General features: G+C 42.1%; 1 protein-coding gene across 1 annotated transcript in view; it reads right to left on the bottom strand.

Moving 5' to 3' along the window:
• Positions 1 to 17,605, bottom strand: part of LOC146861181 (dynein axonemal heavy chain 11-like) — a 2,741,463-nt gene that overhangs the window by 897,155 nt on the left and 1,826,703 nt on the right. The window contains exons 48-49 of the mRNA XM_085646213.1: positions 9,906 to 10,139; positions 1,710 to 1,856 (exon numbers count right to left, since the gene is read on the bottom strand). Of these exons, the coding sequence (XP_085502339.1) occupies positions 1,710 to 1,856; positions 9,906 to 10,139 (381 nt within the window). The remainder of the gene's footprint in view (positions 1 to 1,709; positions 1,857 to 9,905; positions 10,140 to 17,605) is intronic.

Genomic DNA, 17,605 nt, shown 5'->3' with positions numbered 1-17,605 from the left:
AGATGGTTGGAGGGCCTGTACCAACGGTGGCTGAATGGGAAAAAGATATGGTGTATTGTAATTCTCAATCGGACACCCACAATGAACTGATTCCACCATGTTACCGACCATTGAATTTTTGGGGTCTCTTTGCACAATATCAGGAGTCGTGCCAGGGGGACGCTGCAGAAAAGGATGAATAATGTTTGTATATCTTTATTGTTTAGCACATATTTGCAGTACAGGTATTATAACATGGTTGACAAATTTCTCCTTGAATGGATGCACGCTTGCTTGTTCAGCTGTTGTGACCTGACATTGGGTGAGATGTCTTATTGTCTGTTGTGGATTATACCCCACTGTGCCCTTTGCCCCCTTTATAATTTTACAGCCTGACGCTAGATAGCGCATAACGTATGTGACCTGCGTTTTTCTTACTGTTTGTGACTGCGATTTTTATTTATGTTATTTTTGAATTATTGCAAAACTTACAAATAAACTAATAAAAAAAAAATGTACTTCAGGAAAAACATTTTTTACTGGCAGCTCTTTTTTGGGGGCACTCTGGGAATGGGTTTATTTCCTTCAGACGGAAAAGAATTTCACCTAAGTGTCAGGAGGGCAGAGTAACTTATTTCAGCTGTGGAAAGGTTTTTATGATGCCCACCATGCTGAACTATGGGAGGCTGGAGCCATTTGTAGCAGCTGCACACAGTCCCTCCCAAGTCTTTAGGCAAGTTTCTAAAGGACTGGAATTATTGGGTCGTCAGTTTGAGGACCTGATAATTCCTGGCCCAGAGACGCCAGTAAACTTGTAGTTGCCTGGAGGAGCATTCCAGGTGTGACTCATAAAAAGGGCCAAGGTGTCTTGTAGTTTCCAACTTGCGTTGCAATGATTAATTTGGTAGCCCTTGTTATGTTATCTTGTGGAACTCAAGAAGTAGGGAGGAAGCACTTATGTGTAGTAGCAGGTTGTTCACACTTTAGGAGTGATGTAGGAGAAGGGTCGAGTCCCGGATCTAGTTTTCCTATCTTTGGGACATGTTCAAGTAGGAGTACAGAGGAGCTGAGATGTCTGGAAAGTTTGTGAAAGCAGATACAATTGTGACATCACTAGGTAACTTCAATGAGAAAATGACATAGCTACTCTACGTTAATAAATTAATATTTGAGCTGAACTATAGCCATTTATTTAAAGTGCTGCCTTGTATTAAATGCGTATGTATATTTGTGCTACAAACTCCTCGCTGCACATTGGTGTGCTTGAATTCACACTACAGATTCTGCATTTGTTCTACATATCGGTAACCATTCTATGTTGGTCATATAAAAGTGCAAGACACCAATGATTGATGCTTAGTGAGGGATTGTAATGGTGTAAGGATACGATATAGGGAATTAAATATCCTCAACCTATGTTAAAAGGACATTGCAAGTCACCTTAGAGTTCTATGACCTTATCAATGAACTTAGCCCTTTGGCCTCCTTCCTATTAAAGGTCATGGAGTCCTTCTTCTCTTTCAGTATTTTCATTCTGTAAGGTAAACGGTCCCTTGTCCCATTTATATTAATAAACTATTGGCTTGAACACATTACACTGGTTATTCATCAAAAGACATCCATCTGGCACATATCATTTGCGTACACAAGCTATTAATTGCAACCAACATGTAACTGAACCACGAGATGCACTTCTGCATAAAATATCAAACTGAGTATGCAGTGCACACCCTCTGCTCCTCGGCATCCGCCACGGACTTCTCTTGATTCAGTTTTTCGGTCTGTTGTCCTATCTTGGTGATAAGTGCCTCGGTGTCTCTATTCCTCTGATGAAGTTCTACCTCTTGAGTTGCAAGTTTAGACTTCAGATCTTCCACCTGGAGGATTTGCAAAAAATAATAATTAATTACTTATGTTTTTAAAAGCTTTAAACTAATCTCAATATTCGTTTAAAAAACACTGCCGGCGGCTTCACTTAGCATTGGGTATTAACCGGCGCCCCTCTAGAGATTATACAATCATGTTTCAATAAAAGTGCTGCCTCGGAGCCACGAAAATAGATTTTACACGCTAATAAGCCGCATATTCAATGGCATTTTTGTGTCACTGATGTAACTATTATTCTTAAGAAAAGTCATACTACAATAAGCACAATACTAATTAGGCTGCGAAATCACGAGAGATGGCAGCCACCCCGGGTGCTGCAAACTTTCTTTGGGGAGACTGACACAGGCGGAGGTTTAAAGTTTAGATTTAAAATGACTAACACGTGTTCTGAAATGTATACTAAAGTACTATAAGAACATAAGACACTGAACAGTGAGTGAAAGAAAGTGAATTAAATGCATTGTATTGTAGTAAGTACAGTAGTGTTGCGACTGTGTGATATTGGTTGTGTTATGATTATGTTATCATTGTACTGTAGTTGCATTGTACTCTGGGGCAGACTTACCATGTATGTACACAGAGCAGTGCAGCAGTTGCAAATGCTGTGCTGCGCTGCATGAGAAAGTGTGAACAGGAGAGCGCCAACTTTCCCTAGCGCCGGCGCTGAAATCAGCTGTATGCGCCGCGGAGACACCTTTGCGCCATAGTGCAAAGGTGTCTGCTTTTGGTCTACATAGGTTTTGTACTGGAAGGCCATGCTTAGACTAAATTAAGACCTTTTCCCTCTTTTTATGTGTGCTGTAAAGTGCAGCACACGTACAAAATTGGAAAAGGAAGGAGAAATGAAAACATTTACATTTCTCCATCCTTGCACCTACTTCAAAAGGGCGTAGTGTTCTGATGCTAAATCCTGTCTACTTTATTTAGTAAATAGGGTTTAGCATCAGAAACCTTGGGTGGTTGCATGGGAACGCCCATGCTCCACCCATGGTACACCGCCTTGGTGCTAAGTAATGCAAGGCAGCACTATGCGCTTCTTTGCCTTACTTTTACATAATTTCCAGTGCTAAACAATCTTAGCGCTGGAAAGTAAATTGGAAAAAAAAGATTTTGCGCCGGTTTGCATCACTTTTGTGACGCAAACTAGGCGTCAAATCTTAGTAAATCTCCCCCTTATTTTGCTATAAGAAGTACTAATAGTATGATGTGACTTGTAGTGCTGAAGTCCTAGTTTTGTACTTGAACTGCTGAGGTTGTGGTGTTTTTGGTGTTGAGGCACTTGTTAGAGGTAGAGTGGGTATTACTGGAAGCAGGGCTGGGAGGACAGCAAGTCTAGCTAAAAGATCAATGTTCTGAATGCACTGTTCGATGCAAGAGCTGGTGCACAGCTACCCACACAGATACACAATACAAGTGTTTGTTTGTCCTTGCCAAAAAGCCTTGGGCAGCTCTTCACAAGGACTGGCATTATACATATATATCACACCAACATTTGTGGGCAGAATGGCCCTGAAGCAGATCTAAGAAGGCTCTCAGGGGGCTGACATCTCATGTTTCGGCAAAGTCTACCAGAGAAGGACAATGTATGTATATATTTTTTGAAGATGTGCAGTATGCCTAGAACCATAAGCCTTGTGAATAATATTTGGGTCAATGGATTGATGATTCCACTACGTAGTATTACTATTATTTTCCTTTTTATTTACCAATTGTTGCTTGCCCATTTAAAGGAAAACTCTCCTAAAGGCAGAGTGTCACTTTCACAGGCAACTGATAATACATGTTTTCCTATTTAGGGGTCGATTACGATCTTGTTCGGAAAGCATTTTAACTGAATCGGTCCCGGAATGCTTTCCAGATGACTTGGATCGGGTGAGTCCGACCGAGTGATTTGGATGTATCCGGATACTTCCAGATACGATTCGGTCGGACTCCCATTGACTTCAACGGGAGCCTGTGTTTCGAACGAGAACACAGGCTCCCATTGAAGAAAGGGTGGCTGGGGAAACCTTGCACACTGTGGCAGGCACCCATGGTGCCTGCCACACTATGCATGGTTGGAAAGGGAGGTCCCTTGGGTACCACCACGGACCCGATTTGGAGGGCCCCGGGTGTAGGGGGGGCTACTATGGACCCCCAAAGACAGATTCCGACAGCCGATTCGTTCCAGAGAAACCGAATCGGAACGGCTGTCAGAATCGGTCATTGTAATCGCTTGCTCGGAAGCCGAGTCCATAGAGCTGCACGATTCGGCTCCAAAAGACCTGACATGTCCGAATGCCTTTTCAGAACCAATTCAGACAGCCCTATAGTTTTACAGGCATCCTAATCAGTTGTTGGGAACTGTGTACGATTCAGTCAGAAACAAGGGATCCGAATTGGATTCGGCAAACCTGGATCCAATTCGGAGCCCTTCCGAACTGGATCATAATCGACCCCATAGACTCCGTTGCTGCTTAGTAATGGTAATCAACTGTGCTTGTGACACAACATCAGTACTAGGAAATAAGAAAGTGTGTGTAGTTTTCCCCATTACTTTGTTTTGAGTGCTAAAAACAAATTCATCAGTGAGAGCAGAAGCTGTTTAAGAATGATTGACTAATAATTAAGAAGTGAACCACACAGAGCTCACAGTTGGGCCCTAACTACTAGTAGGGCAGGAATAACAATGAGGTATTTTGGTCCTGAAGTTACTGATACTTTGTGTATCAGTAATCTCAGGAAAAGGTAATACTGTGGTATTCTGTCTTTACCCCTGAAAATGCCCTAGGAAATGTGGAGTTTCAATAGGAATCAAGATTACTGACCTGATTCCCAAGGTAATTCCATATTTTCATGCTTTCTACACAAAAGATCATGCAAACAACAGCGGGATTGCAGTATTTCCATGGGAGTTGTAATCCTCAATTAGTCACCTGCTGAATCTGGAGTTTTTCTAAACTTGGAATGGAACCCCAGGAATGGGGAAGAATCGTTAGCTAGTTTGGAACACAGCTGCTCTGCACATGATTGCAGCAACAGCATTTATAGCCTCGTTTGTGCAGTACAGTAATATGTAAAATGCAATGCAGGGTGACCATAAATACCCCCACTTTGCTCTTCTCATGTGCTTTGGAATCCATATTTAGCGGTCAGATTCTATGAAACAAAGGTCTTGAGCTAGATACTAGGAATATAGGGATGTCATTTATATGTGCAGTGCCAGGGAACAGGAAAAACATTATCTCCGACATCTAGTCAGGCGTGACTCATGGAAAATCATTGAATTATTTTGCACATGCACCATTCTTAATGCATTTGTTTTTCTTGCACCAATCTACCACTCATAAGTATAAATTGCTTTGACGCCTTTTAAATTTGTGACAGTATTTCTATGTGGGTAAAAACAAGATCATTCCTAGAGAGTCAACAAGTTTTTAGAAAAAGCTCACTTTTTCATGAACTCTTTTCATTTGTGAATACTGCACCATTAAAGGGGCCTTTAGGTGCAACATTCTTAATAAGCTGGACGGAACAGTGCATGTGTTTCTGCCATGCACCGCTAAACACTACGGATCTGATTGACAAAGGTAAATTCTGGGCATCTCAGTAATGCCCCTCATATACCAGGGGACTTATACACAAAGGTAAATTGAGAACATCTCAGCCACGAGTGCAGAGAAATTCACGCTCATAGATCCCACTCAATGGATTGGAAAGGGGTGTTCCAAGGCAAAGTCTGCCTTGGAAATTTGGGAACATCCACAAACTTGTACATTTGTGGACATTCCCAAACTTTAATCTGACCCTTTGACACAGTGCAAATGCTATGAGTAATTCCTCTTCTAAAATGGGAAAAGGAACTGATCAACCCTACATTTGATGGCATGTAGGGGAAAACATTTCCATTGCTGGCTACAATAGATTCTTCTGTTACCTGCCAGTTGTTTTAGTCCAGTCGTTTTGACCATTTGTACAATTTTATTAATTTAGGAAAGATCAAGTGAGTAGTTGAAGCTAAACATCTATCAATCCAAGAAGCGGACCTTCTGGCAAAAATGGGACAAAAACGTAAATTGCCATTGCGATAAAAAAAACTTTGAAGATCTCTTGTTTTTTGGCCCTGACCTACAGATTTGTCTATAGCTATTTTATGGGTGCCGATCCTACTTTTCGCCTTTAACAGCATTCTGATTATGAGGAGTTTCCCCCCTAGGTAGAAGGGTGCTGTATTCTTATCAATCTTTAAGAAAGGGAGGATTATCGTCACATTTCAGTAATCGATACACCACAGATATGTTTTAAAGTAACCCTTTTAAGCTTCCAAACATGGCTTGATTCTAATTCCAACATTTTACCAGCTCATGCTTGTTTTAGGCTAAGTGTGAGTACCATTGAACATGGCTTAATGTTGACCACCTTTGTTGAGAAATACATTGCTCAGAAAAAGGGAATCCTCTTTAAGATTTTTAGATCTGAAAATTGCATCAGACGTCATAGAACATAGCACATTGTGAGCATCCACCCGGAATATTGTATTTAAATATTCTGTTTTGGTATAGGAGGCAAAACCTCCTCAGTGTAGTGGTGCAGTTCAGCACCTGGATGGCATCACTAATCTGTGTTTGCCAGTCCTTGGCCTGATTACATGAATGATTACTGGCAGCAGAAATTGCAGGGCCAAGTTGATGTCCTATGTGTACGTCACATTCCAGGACAGATAATCTGGTCTACCAAGATGGCCCTCATATCGACTGACAAGGGACTCTGCCTAAAGCCACTTTGACTCTGTGTGTCACTTCTAGATCCTACCTCATATCATACCTCAAATCCTTCATAGTCTGAGTTCCCATAATAGCTGAGACTCCATGATCAGTGCGCTGAAATGGATTAGAACTACTTTTTCATCCGGTTCATCTCCAATTTGCTCTACATTTTTCATATTTAGAATATTCTTCATGCCAGTCTTTTAAAAAATAAAAAATAAAAACCAGTCAGGCCTAGGACCTGCTCAGCTCTTTCTTTCAGTGCTCTTCACCACCTGATCATTCGCCTCTTCACTCTCCACACTTCTTTTTCTCGCCTTGCCTTAGAGGATTTTTCTGACAATATCGGCTTTTTCCCCAAAATTATGTGGCCTTTCTCAAGAGACACACAACTCTCTCTGCACATCAGAATAGTCCACATCACTGCCTAAGTTATAAGCATTTCCCACTTTTTAGAAAGCATCCGGCGTCTTCCATGTTATTGCTATCTGACGATATTCAAACTAATATGAAACATTTTGACAATGAATCTCTGCACTCATGAACAAAGCTAGGCTTAGTAATGGATCTACAGCAGAAGGGCCTTGAAAAAATATTACAGTTCGGAAAACTAGAGAGTTGATTAAAAGCACAACAGGAAAATAACATCAACTTGTGTTCCTTATGCAGAGGTGTGGTGAGAGAAGATGAGCAGGGGGACCATAAGGGAGGGTGTGACTAAAGGAGTGAAAACAGCTTGAGAACAGCATCGATTTTGTCTAAGAGGGTGTTTCATGTAAAAATGTGTCAAAATGAAACCATGTTAATAAACACCCTTCTATTTTTCGTATTGAACTTGTTTAAACTGCAATCATAATAATTTGGCATGTGCATATTCAATCTCACATAAAAATCATTATTCACTATTATTATTTTTCCACGAAAATATTAACCCAGAAAAACACGACTACAGTATCTAGTTATACATCACATCTAAGTACATTCATACAGTACTATGAACTCAATGCAATGGATGGGGAGTGGATGGATTCAAATTTGGTTTACCTTGAGAGTTTGTGAACACCTGCAAACTCACGAGTTTCCTGGCATTCTCAGACTTCTCCTAGTTCTTTCTAGCCAGGGAAATGGTCAGAGAGTTGCTCCAGCAAAGTCTCCTTCCAAGATGGGAAGGGAAATGCAACACCCCAAACTTCGTGGGGGGTTGGGTTGGGCTAAAGAGGTTTCACTACAAAGAAATGTTTTTCCACATAGAGAAAAAATGAACAAAGAAAAAAATGTGCTCTTGCACTGTGATGCTGCCAGTTAAGAAACTCCCTCCCCACTCTGGCCCCTCCTGGGCTATGTAGCAGACTCCCACGAGGAAATAGACAGCATGCAGATTTACTTAAACAACTCTGTGGATGCGGATGTGTTATTTTAACCCTTAAAGTCCTGATTGGTGATATCTGGGCATCACTATGCAGGCACTTGCTGACTTAAAGGGGCAGGGAAATGAACAGTGCTGGTTGTGATGGAACTCAGAGGCCTGGTGTTCATTCAACATAATTCGAACGCACTATGGTTAGCGAAACAGGCCAAGATCAGTGGCGTAACAAAGGCCCCCGCAGCCCCTGCAGTGTTGAGGGGGCCCGAGCTTCAGGGCCCTCCTCAGCACAGTACCCTGGCCTGAAAGCTCCTGAGAGAGTCCGGAGGTGAGGCCCCTCCATGTACTTTGCAGGGGGGGGGCACCTCAAGTTTCGTTACGCCACTGGCTGAGGTGGCTGTAGGCGTCTGATCCTCAAGCCTAGATAATGCAGAGCTACTGTGGTGACAGGGGCACACTAGAAACTAGGGGTGTGGGGATCCAGCCAGTGTGTTGTGTGTAGTGTTCAAAAAGGCCAAGTACTCCCATTCCATGGTGTCTACGTCCCTGAATATGGGAATATAGTAATTGCTATTTTCCTCATAAAATGTAATCACAGACAAAAATATGCCAGACATAACCACAATTTGGGAAGGGCAAATTGTGGGAGGAAACATAAGGAGATTATGGTTGGTATCCTTTCCACATTATATGCTGTTGTGAAATCTGGCTCGCTCAAGAGAAATAATTTTTTCACAACACATAAGGCCTGCTGGTCAGCAAGTAAGCTTTCGAGAATAGCCGGGAGAGAAATCGGATGTCTGAAGTGTAGGTCTCCAAGGGCAGATGATATACATATGTTTATGCAGTGCCTGGTGATTGCCTGATTCTGGACTTCAATATGTAATTTCATCACCGAGGTGATTGGACACCAAATGGAGGTAAGCCCTCAACTTATATTTTTTTTAGGGATCAGTCCAGATGCAGGGTTTGGGGAAAACTCCCCTATAACAAAATGTGATTTTTATATGACTTTGCTAGCAAGACGAGAGATATGTAGACTTTGAAAATCAGCCAATGGTCCACTCTTCACTGACTATGTCACAAGCATCAAGCAAATATGCCAGCTGGATATAGCGTGTGATCCACCAAGCCTGGAGAGGGTCTGGAAACACTTTGTAAATTGGCGTGCAACAAGCGGGTCCAATGATTAAGCCAAGTCTGCTGGATCCATTTGTCTCTCTCCTCTCTTCGAGACTGGGGAGGTCACATCGGTACAGCAATATTCTTGTGTGGGCATACCATCCCCCACCCCTTCTTCCAAGGGATGAGATCCGCGCTAGCGAGAAAGTGACGGCGAGATAAGGACCCCCCCAAAAATTTTAATATCATTTTTTTTTAAAGGAGACACTTTTCACGAACAGGTCAAATTTTGTAGCAATATAGCCATAAAATCAGTTGAAACTATCACATGATTGTAATGCTTTCTACAGGCAGTACCGAAATGGAGGAAACTTGACTGTATGTGGGGAACTAGTTTAAACTCCAATAATTATTGGATGGGGTTATCTTTTATATTTTTGATACATGTAACAGTGTATTTTTCAAGAATAGTAACAATGAAAATAATAAACAATAACATTAAGACTACCACCAATGCTACCATTGCACAACTATTACCACTACTAAGCTTAAAATCATTAGGCCTGATTCAAAAGGGCCGCCAAACTCATGGAGGACCCGCACTCATTGCGGAGATTCCGCCCTGAGTGCAGAGACTCCCCCACAACTGCAGGGCCTTGGCCACGAGTGCAGAGGCCCTTTGTGAATCAAGCCCATTAATACCATTTCTAATGATTTATTAATAGTATTAAAAGCAATAATAATTGCTAACATTCTTTTGAAGCACTTCTGATGTTTAAAACATGCATTTGAAAGGTTTCTAAACCTACCTGAGAAGCAGTTGTTTGTAATTTTTGTAACCCATTTTCAAGTCTTTCCATTTTTTGCACGAGCTCTTTTCTCTTCTTGCTTAATAGGTTCTGATACAGCTTGATCATCTCTAGGAAGCTTTTGGGTGTTGTGTAGTTGTAGTGTTTTTCATTCTGTTGATATTTCACACTCACTTCATTGACACTTGCGTGAGCAAAAGCAATGAACTGACTGACAGAAGATTTCACTTGCGGCTGCAACATAAGAAATGTTAGTTGACGATATTTAAAGTTATTATGGGATCAAACAAATTAAATATTTAAGTGGGAGTTTTGAAAAGTTTACTATAAACCGCATCAGCATCAGATTAAATGATACGAAAAAATTGCTCATGTCATCTGTGTCTTTTGGTAAATTCCCACATTGTGCTGCCATACCATCAAGGAAAATATGCAAACAATTTGCCAAAATCAGGACAGTATTTGAATCTCTGGAAGGCATATTATCGTTAGTTAATCCTCACCTAGTTCTTTCTTTTGACACTTTCTTTGGATGTTTCAGTGGAATGTTAACCCTGGCTAGAAGCTTGCTGATGATCATAACAGTTGTTTAGTCTAAATTGGATTTTGCTAAGAATTGACATTTGTTAATAACATAACCAAACTGAAGCATAAAACAGGTTTCAGTTATATTTTCCACCGAAGTAGGGCTTTAACATTTAGCTCATCTTGATAACAATTTTGATAATTTGTTTCTTGCTTCCCTAATTATTCATCAGCCCAAGTATGTCTGATTATTTCTTGATAATGATGTAAGAGTTGAAGAGGGTCCATGGTTAGTGATCGAAGGTCCAGATATCTCTGGCTCTCTGGAACTACAGTCTAGTCATGGCAAACAGAGCGACCCAAAGAATTCTAGAACAAGGTTGTCTTAACGTGCAAACGATATCAGTGAAACATTGATTTTTTGAGAAAGGAAGGACCGATGTCATATGAAAACAATGACTTATATACATAGTCTTAAATTGAATTTAATTGTCCACCAATAGTCAACAGAGTGGTGGCAGCTCATGTCACACGTGGGTTTTGAGTGTGAGGCTGGCAGCTATTATGATGTAAAGAGCTCTAACAAAGGAAGTAAGGCACAGGCAGCATCTCATTGTGTGAGTTAAAGACAGTCTTGCATTAAGGAAGTAAGTGTTCTTCTTTTGCTCAGTCAGCTTAGGAAAGTTGGCTAACATTCACAATCTAATATTGGGTAAGTCGTGATACAATTAATTCTGCTTCCCGACACAGGTGCAACTTCATAAGGATGATATAGTTGTCATTGAAATCCCTCGGCAGGGATACCAACATGAAGTCTGTGACCAGTGGCGGTTCCTCCGCTAAGGAGGAGGAGCATCGCCCCACTGCTCTGCGAGCAGTAGAAAGGAAAACTAAAATGATGATAACCAGCGTTATTATCATATATGTTTTCCGTTTCCTGGTGTGGCCATGTGGGGCAGGCTGGACTGCCAGAGCTGGGGCCTAGAGGAGTGGTTGCTCCACTCTAAGGTCTGCATAACTGTTTGGCCAGCCCTCTCGGGCTGACCCTAACAGTCATGCGCACTTTCCATGTTCTTCATCCAGGCTACATTACAGCCTGGTTGCAGAACAGACCCCCATTCCCCGTCGGAGCACCGAACCATGACGCTCAGACCAATCACAATGCTGCACTGCAGTGTTTTGATTGGCTAGGAGAGTCAGGAGCCTGGGTGTTTCCTGGTTCCTGCTTCCGAGATGGTGGTGAACAGACTGAGAGGCGGCAGCCGGCCGGGTTGCCGGCCTGAAGTTAAGTGTTATTTCTTTTATTTTCATTAACAACCCCTCACTCTTCCTCCCCCTGCCCCACCACCCTCGGTAAATAGCGGTCACCACTGTCTGTACCACCAGAAAAACAGTTCTAATGTACTGCTGGTTCCTACTTTTTAGGTCTAATGTACAGAAAGCTTTAGCTGTCTTGTGGGAGCTCATGGCATCACGCATCACACACACGCCACACAACAAATGCCATACACATATAGACACACACAAATAAAGTTGGCTAGCATTGTGCATTTGGGTTTTGGCATTGGCTAACAAGTCTGGCCATTAACTCTGGTATCTGCTCATAGCATTTTGTGGATGTAAACACGTTTAAAGGTAGTCTACACATGTACTGGCTTTGATTTATTTATTTCTTTATTATTTTTTTAGGCCTCCCCTGCACCACAGTGTGGAATGTGGCACCTCTAATGCCCCTCCTCATTTCCCCCACCCACTTTCCATGCAGACATGCGCTATCCGGCTCCGGTTTGCTCATATTTTGGCTTTGCTAATGTTTGCTGAATTGTAAAGTTGGCAAAGCCAAAATACAAGCATGCCAAATTTTGTCTCCTTTATATCTCATTGCTGCAATCCCATCCTGACTCATCTCTCATCCTTCACACCTAGACTTTTGGTCTTGTGTCCCTCTGTTTACTGTGTCTCTAGCTGCTTCTGTACTTTCCTATTTCCCCTCTCTCTCCCTTGCCCTCCACCTTCCTCTCTCTCCAACTGCACTTGCATCTAGTTCCAGTCTTATTCTGCAGTGATCCTCTTCCCAGCTTGCATGTAATATCAGGTATAACCAGGGCCTCTGAAATTATGCGATTTTGCAGTGATTTTTGCAAAACGTTAGATTTGACGCATTTGCCACATAATCCATCATCTGCCGCTTAATCGGCAGATTTACAAAATAATAATATTTTAGTTTCTAGCTCAAACGGTTCAAAAGTTAGTAAAAATGAAGCAACACATGTTGCCATGCAGCGGAAGGCCCTTGCAAACGTTGGCTGTTCATCTTTCTGTAACATTGCTTTATTTGTGTGCTAAACTGTTGAGGTACAACTAACGCCCAGGCAATGTTAAAAAGCTTAAAAATGACAAATTAAAGAAGTAATACTCTCCCAAAATGTGCCACATAATGCTGCATAATTTGGCTTTTCTTGGCGCATAATTTACTCAACCATGATGCATAATTTGACCCTCCCCTGCTGCATAATTCCAGTGGCCCGAGGTAACGGATTGTGCTCTGGCAGCATCTTCCTCAATGAGAATCTGTGTCCTGGAGCTCTTTTCTGGACTGTCCCAGGAAAGGTGAGGGGAGGAGGAGGCAATCTCTGGGGAACTTTTATCCTTCTTTGTTACACGCACAATAAAGAGGCATAAATCAGTGAATAATGTAGAACATGCCCATATAGGAAGGACTCATTAGGACATTGCAGGTTTGGTTCAAGAAATACAGTGATTACAGCATCCCCATTATACTAGGTGAGCTATTGAGTAAAAGAAGTCGGTATCTTTGGATTTTGTGTTTTAACAGCTGCAGCCAGGTAAGTACAACTGTGCTTGTTTTCAAACACACGACTATTTCCATAATTTGAGCGCCAGGAGCAATCCACAAAGCTTGTGTGCCTCAAGCCAGGAAGAAGTGGGCATCTGTTTGTGGCAAATGGGACTCAGTAACTTGAACCTTCAGGGGAATGGCCTGAACAAAAGCCAAAATGCTCTTGCTGAGGCATACACCGAACCTGGAACCATGCAGCTGATTTTAAATAGCTAAGTTTTAATAGCATTTGAATGCAATTAAATGTACTAATACAATTAAACACTATGGGGTCGGTTACGATGTTGGGCGGAAAGCCTCCGACTGACAGTCGTATTCACCACGCCTGTGCTGGAACCCTTTTGGTCGACTTGGTCGGTTTACTATCCGCCTGACCCGATGTTCGCGGTAGGAAGGTAAACCACGCAGTTATTCTGAATCAGTTCCAACCAGCTCTCGGAGTATTCGTGTCAGTCAGAATCGCAATGTACACCTCTATGAACAGCGTTTCCGTCCTCTGGATTATGATGTCGATTTTCAACGTCCTTTCAGAGTCGGCCTGTCTAACACGGAATGACTCTCGGAAAGTGAGTTTGTGGGTCCCTGGCAGTGCCCCCTTCATCCTGCGACCTCCAGTTGATGGCCGAGGGACTACCCAAGGGACCCCCCTGTAAAACCCTGCACTGTCTGGCAGGCACCATGGGGTGCTTAAGGCAGGGTGTAGGGTTTTCCACACCCCCCATTTCCCCATAGGAAGTTCTGTTATGGCCGGTTGTCGGCGGTACACAGGCTCCCATAGGAAACAATAGGACTCTGACCAAACAGTGTTTGGTCGCATCGTAATCAGGCGGGTGGAACCGCCGATCGTGAGTCAGTTGGTCTGGATTCCGAGTTGGTGTTAGGCCGAAAGTTTCCAAAGAAATTGTAATCGGCCCCTAAGTTGTCGATCCCGTACATTGAAACATTCCTGTACAATATTTTCACATCACCGCTCCCGTTTTTACTTACAGCTGTAAAATGTAGTCTGCATTACAGCACTTACCACAGATTAACACACCTTTGGGGCGGCAGTAAAGGGAAATGATGCATAATTATAAATTACATGTACGCGGATATGAAAGTTGTACGAAATCGGATAATAGGTTCAGGGGTATGAGAAACCCAGTCAGGTGATATACACAATTCTTGTCAGGGTGACCCCGAAAAAATCGTTAAATAAACCTGTGGTTAACCCTCTGGTAGTTTGGCACAAAAGCAGTCAGGCTGAACTTAGAGTCAATGAATAAAGTATTTATGCACTACTCAAACAGTAATAAAGTGGAAACACAACACAGTAAATATCCCAAAGCAGTTGAGAAAAAATGAGTACATTTTAATAAGTAAAAGGACACCCAAATGGCAAAAATCCAAATCGGCAGAACCGGATATATATATATACATTTTCTAGTGAATATCGTGCCAAAAAGCACAAAGTGCCAAGTGTGGTATTTGGTTGCGCTGGACTGGATCTAGATCATAATTTGAGGCTAACTGCGATAGAGCGGAGGTCGAATACAGGGGTTAGGCTCGTCCGGAGGAAGATTTTACCTTCTCTGAGTCTTACTTCACACGTGGAACTGCAGCGGAACTTCTCTTTGTGGCCGATGCGAGGAGACCGTTGACAGCGCAAAGAGCAGGTCGGGCATTGTGGACAGTCGGTGTTCAGCACAAAGAGTCGGCCATTGCTGGAACTTTGCATTAGCAGTCAATATAAACTGTCACCATTAGCCCTGGATCTTGGGTCTGATGTGAAGAGCAGATCATCACGGAATATCTGTGTTGACAGGTGTTGTGAATGGTCGCAGGGCAACACCAGGAGTCCGTTTGCAATCGTGAACAGCTCAAAAAACTCTACATCTTCATCTGGAGCTCAGGACTAGAACTTTTGAGGCAGAAAAATTCCTCTTTGATGAAAGCCAAGGGCTCAGACCTGGGGGTCACCTCTTGAGGATCAGGACTCACTCCAGAAGAAGCCAGCAGCAGGGTTTAGGCAGCTCCATGCAGGTCTAGTTTTGCTGGTCAGCTGGGCATTTGCAGGGCAGGACTCTGGAAGATTGTTGTGTCCCTGTAGATCATACAGGAGGTCAGACAACTGATCTTTGGAGTCACTTCTGGGAACGCTAGGTTTGAGGAAAGCAGGTCCAATCTTCCTTCTTCAGATGGCAGAGCAGTCCTCCTTCTGAATCTTCCACAGGTCTAGAAGTATTCTCATGAGAGGGTCTGATGGTATCACTTTTATACCTGGAGCCAGCCTTTGCATGTGGGTCTCCTGGCCCCAATAATTAGAAAGTTCAAATAGGGGTCACTTGAGATCATGTGTTAAAATTGTAAAGGACAGACCCCTTCTTAGCTGTATTTTTTTATATATATTGTGTACATATTTGTGTGTCTTTTACTACATGTGTATAATTTCACTCAGTCACATATGTCACCTTGCTTCACTTTATTCACTTCATGTTCATGTCACTAATGTCATTTGATGTTATTGAAATTGCCAGCCATACATGATTTAAAGAGTCAAAACTATTTTCATACCAAGAATCAATTTCATCTATGTGTGTTCCATCCAAAGTCTGTAAAGAAATGTATTAGACTATCTTGCATGATTAATACTTCATAGGCTCAAAGCAATTGTTCTACCCAACAGAACTGCTTGTAGATTACTTTATGAATGCCCAGGTTCTGAGGCACACAGGGTTACCCCATTGACTCTACTAGTAAACTTTCTAATAGCGTCATTTTGAGAACAGTAATCCAAATTTACCATAAAAGAGGATTTTAGATTACAATTCGAATGCGTTGGATAAGCATTTCTCTATCTGGTTCCAAACTGAAGTTATCATTTATGAAGCCTAATAAGGAAGCTGAGTTTTAGTCTATGGGAGAGATAACTTTGCAACTGTGAAAAACGACTTTAGGAGTTTTCCACTGCCAGGACATGTTAAACTTAAACACACATGTCCTACTTTTTAAATACCGTGCCCCATGTCCTATGAACCTTTAGGGTTTACCTTAGGGGTGCCTTATAGGTAGTAAAAAGAAAGCTTTAGGCCTAGCAAAAATGTTTATTTCCTGGTCGAAACGGTGGTTTAAAATCGCACTACAGGCTGCAGTGGCAGTCCTGAGACATGTTTTACTGAGCTACCTTAGTGGGTGGCACAATGAGTACTGCAGCCCAGTAATAGCATTTAATTTACAGGCACTATGTACATGTACTACCATATTGTAGGGACTTATAAGTAAATTAAATGTACCAATCTGGTGTAGGCCAATTTTACCATGTTTAAAAGGAAGAGCACAAGCACTTTACCACTGATTAGCAGGGTAAAAGTGCCCATAGTCCTAAAAGTCAACAAAAATAGGATCAGCAAGGAAGGCAAAAATCTGTACTGATCCTACACAGAAGGTCAGATCCAACAAAAGACATTATGGCTCCACTTACTGCTGTATATATTGGTGACATAGAAATGTGTACTGCAAGAGCTACCTCTTAACCAGGCAGCCCCAGTGACCCATGTATGCCAATGACGCCCTTTCTGTTAGGCTCTAAGAGTCTAAAAGGCAGCGGAGCCAATAGCCAGAGCTGGAACATTTTCCCAATGCATCATGTGGACTGTTGCAATCTTGTTGATAGCTTCAAGGCACTCATTTATTGTCACTCGTGGAGTGAGGCTTTTTAATTACAAGCTGACAACAAAGAAAACATTTTCCTGTTATGGTATATTAATTTATTTGTTAAGTGTGCAATTATCCAAGAGGGTCCTGGTGCTAAAGAAAAACATTAGTCTCTGGATGGGGAGGGGAATCAGATTACATTGTGAATAGATGCGTTTTCTAATGTTTGCAAAATAATAGCTGGTCTGATTGAAAACATAGGCTACAAGGAAGACTATTTCAGTTGGAGGCAATGGTTACAGAAAATGGCAAAGCTCCCATCCTCAAACTATCATCAACATGTTTCTTTATGCTGAAAGTACTGACAAAAATCACTCCTCTTTTACCATGTGACTCTAGAAATATGTTTGCTCAGTCACTAATACTCAGCAGACAACATAAGACTTTCTCTGGATGACGGACACACAGCAATGCTTGTTTTATTGGATCTCTTGGCAGCATTTGACACCATCTCTCATGCAGTCCTAATTAAGACAGGAAGAGATTGGTGTCAGTCGGAAAGTCTTGGGTTGGCTGAAGAATTTTCTGAGTGATCACACTTACGCGGTGCTATTAGAGTCCTTTGTCTCCAGAACCATATCTCTGGACAGAAGAGTGCCACAGGGATCTGCATTAAGTCTCA

This window comes from Triturus cristatus, chromosome 3_1 (assembly GCF_964204655.1).
Source record: "Triturus cristatus chromosome 3_1, aTriCri1.1, whole genome shotgun sequence".
NCBI lineage: Eukaryota > Metazoa > Chordata > Amphibia > Caudata > Salamandridae > Triturus > Triturus cristatus.
The sequence above is the reverse complement of the archived record's forward strand: the minus strand, read 5'-3'. Positions and strand labels throughout refer to the sequence as shown.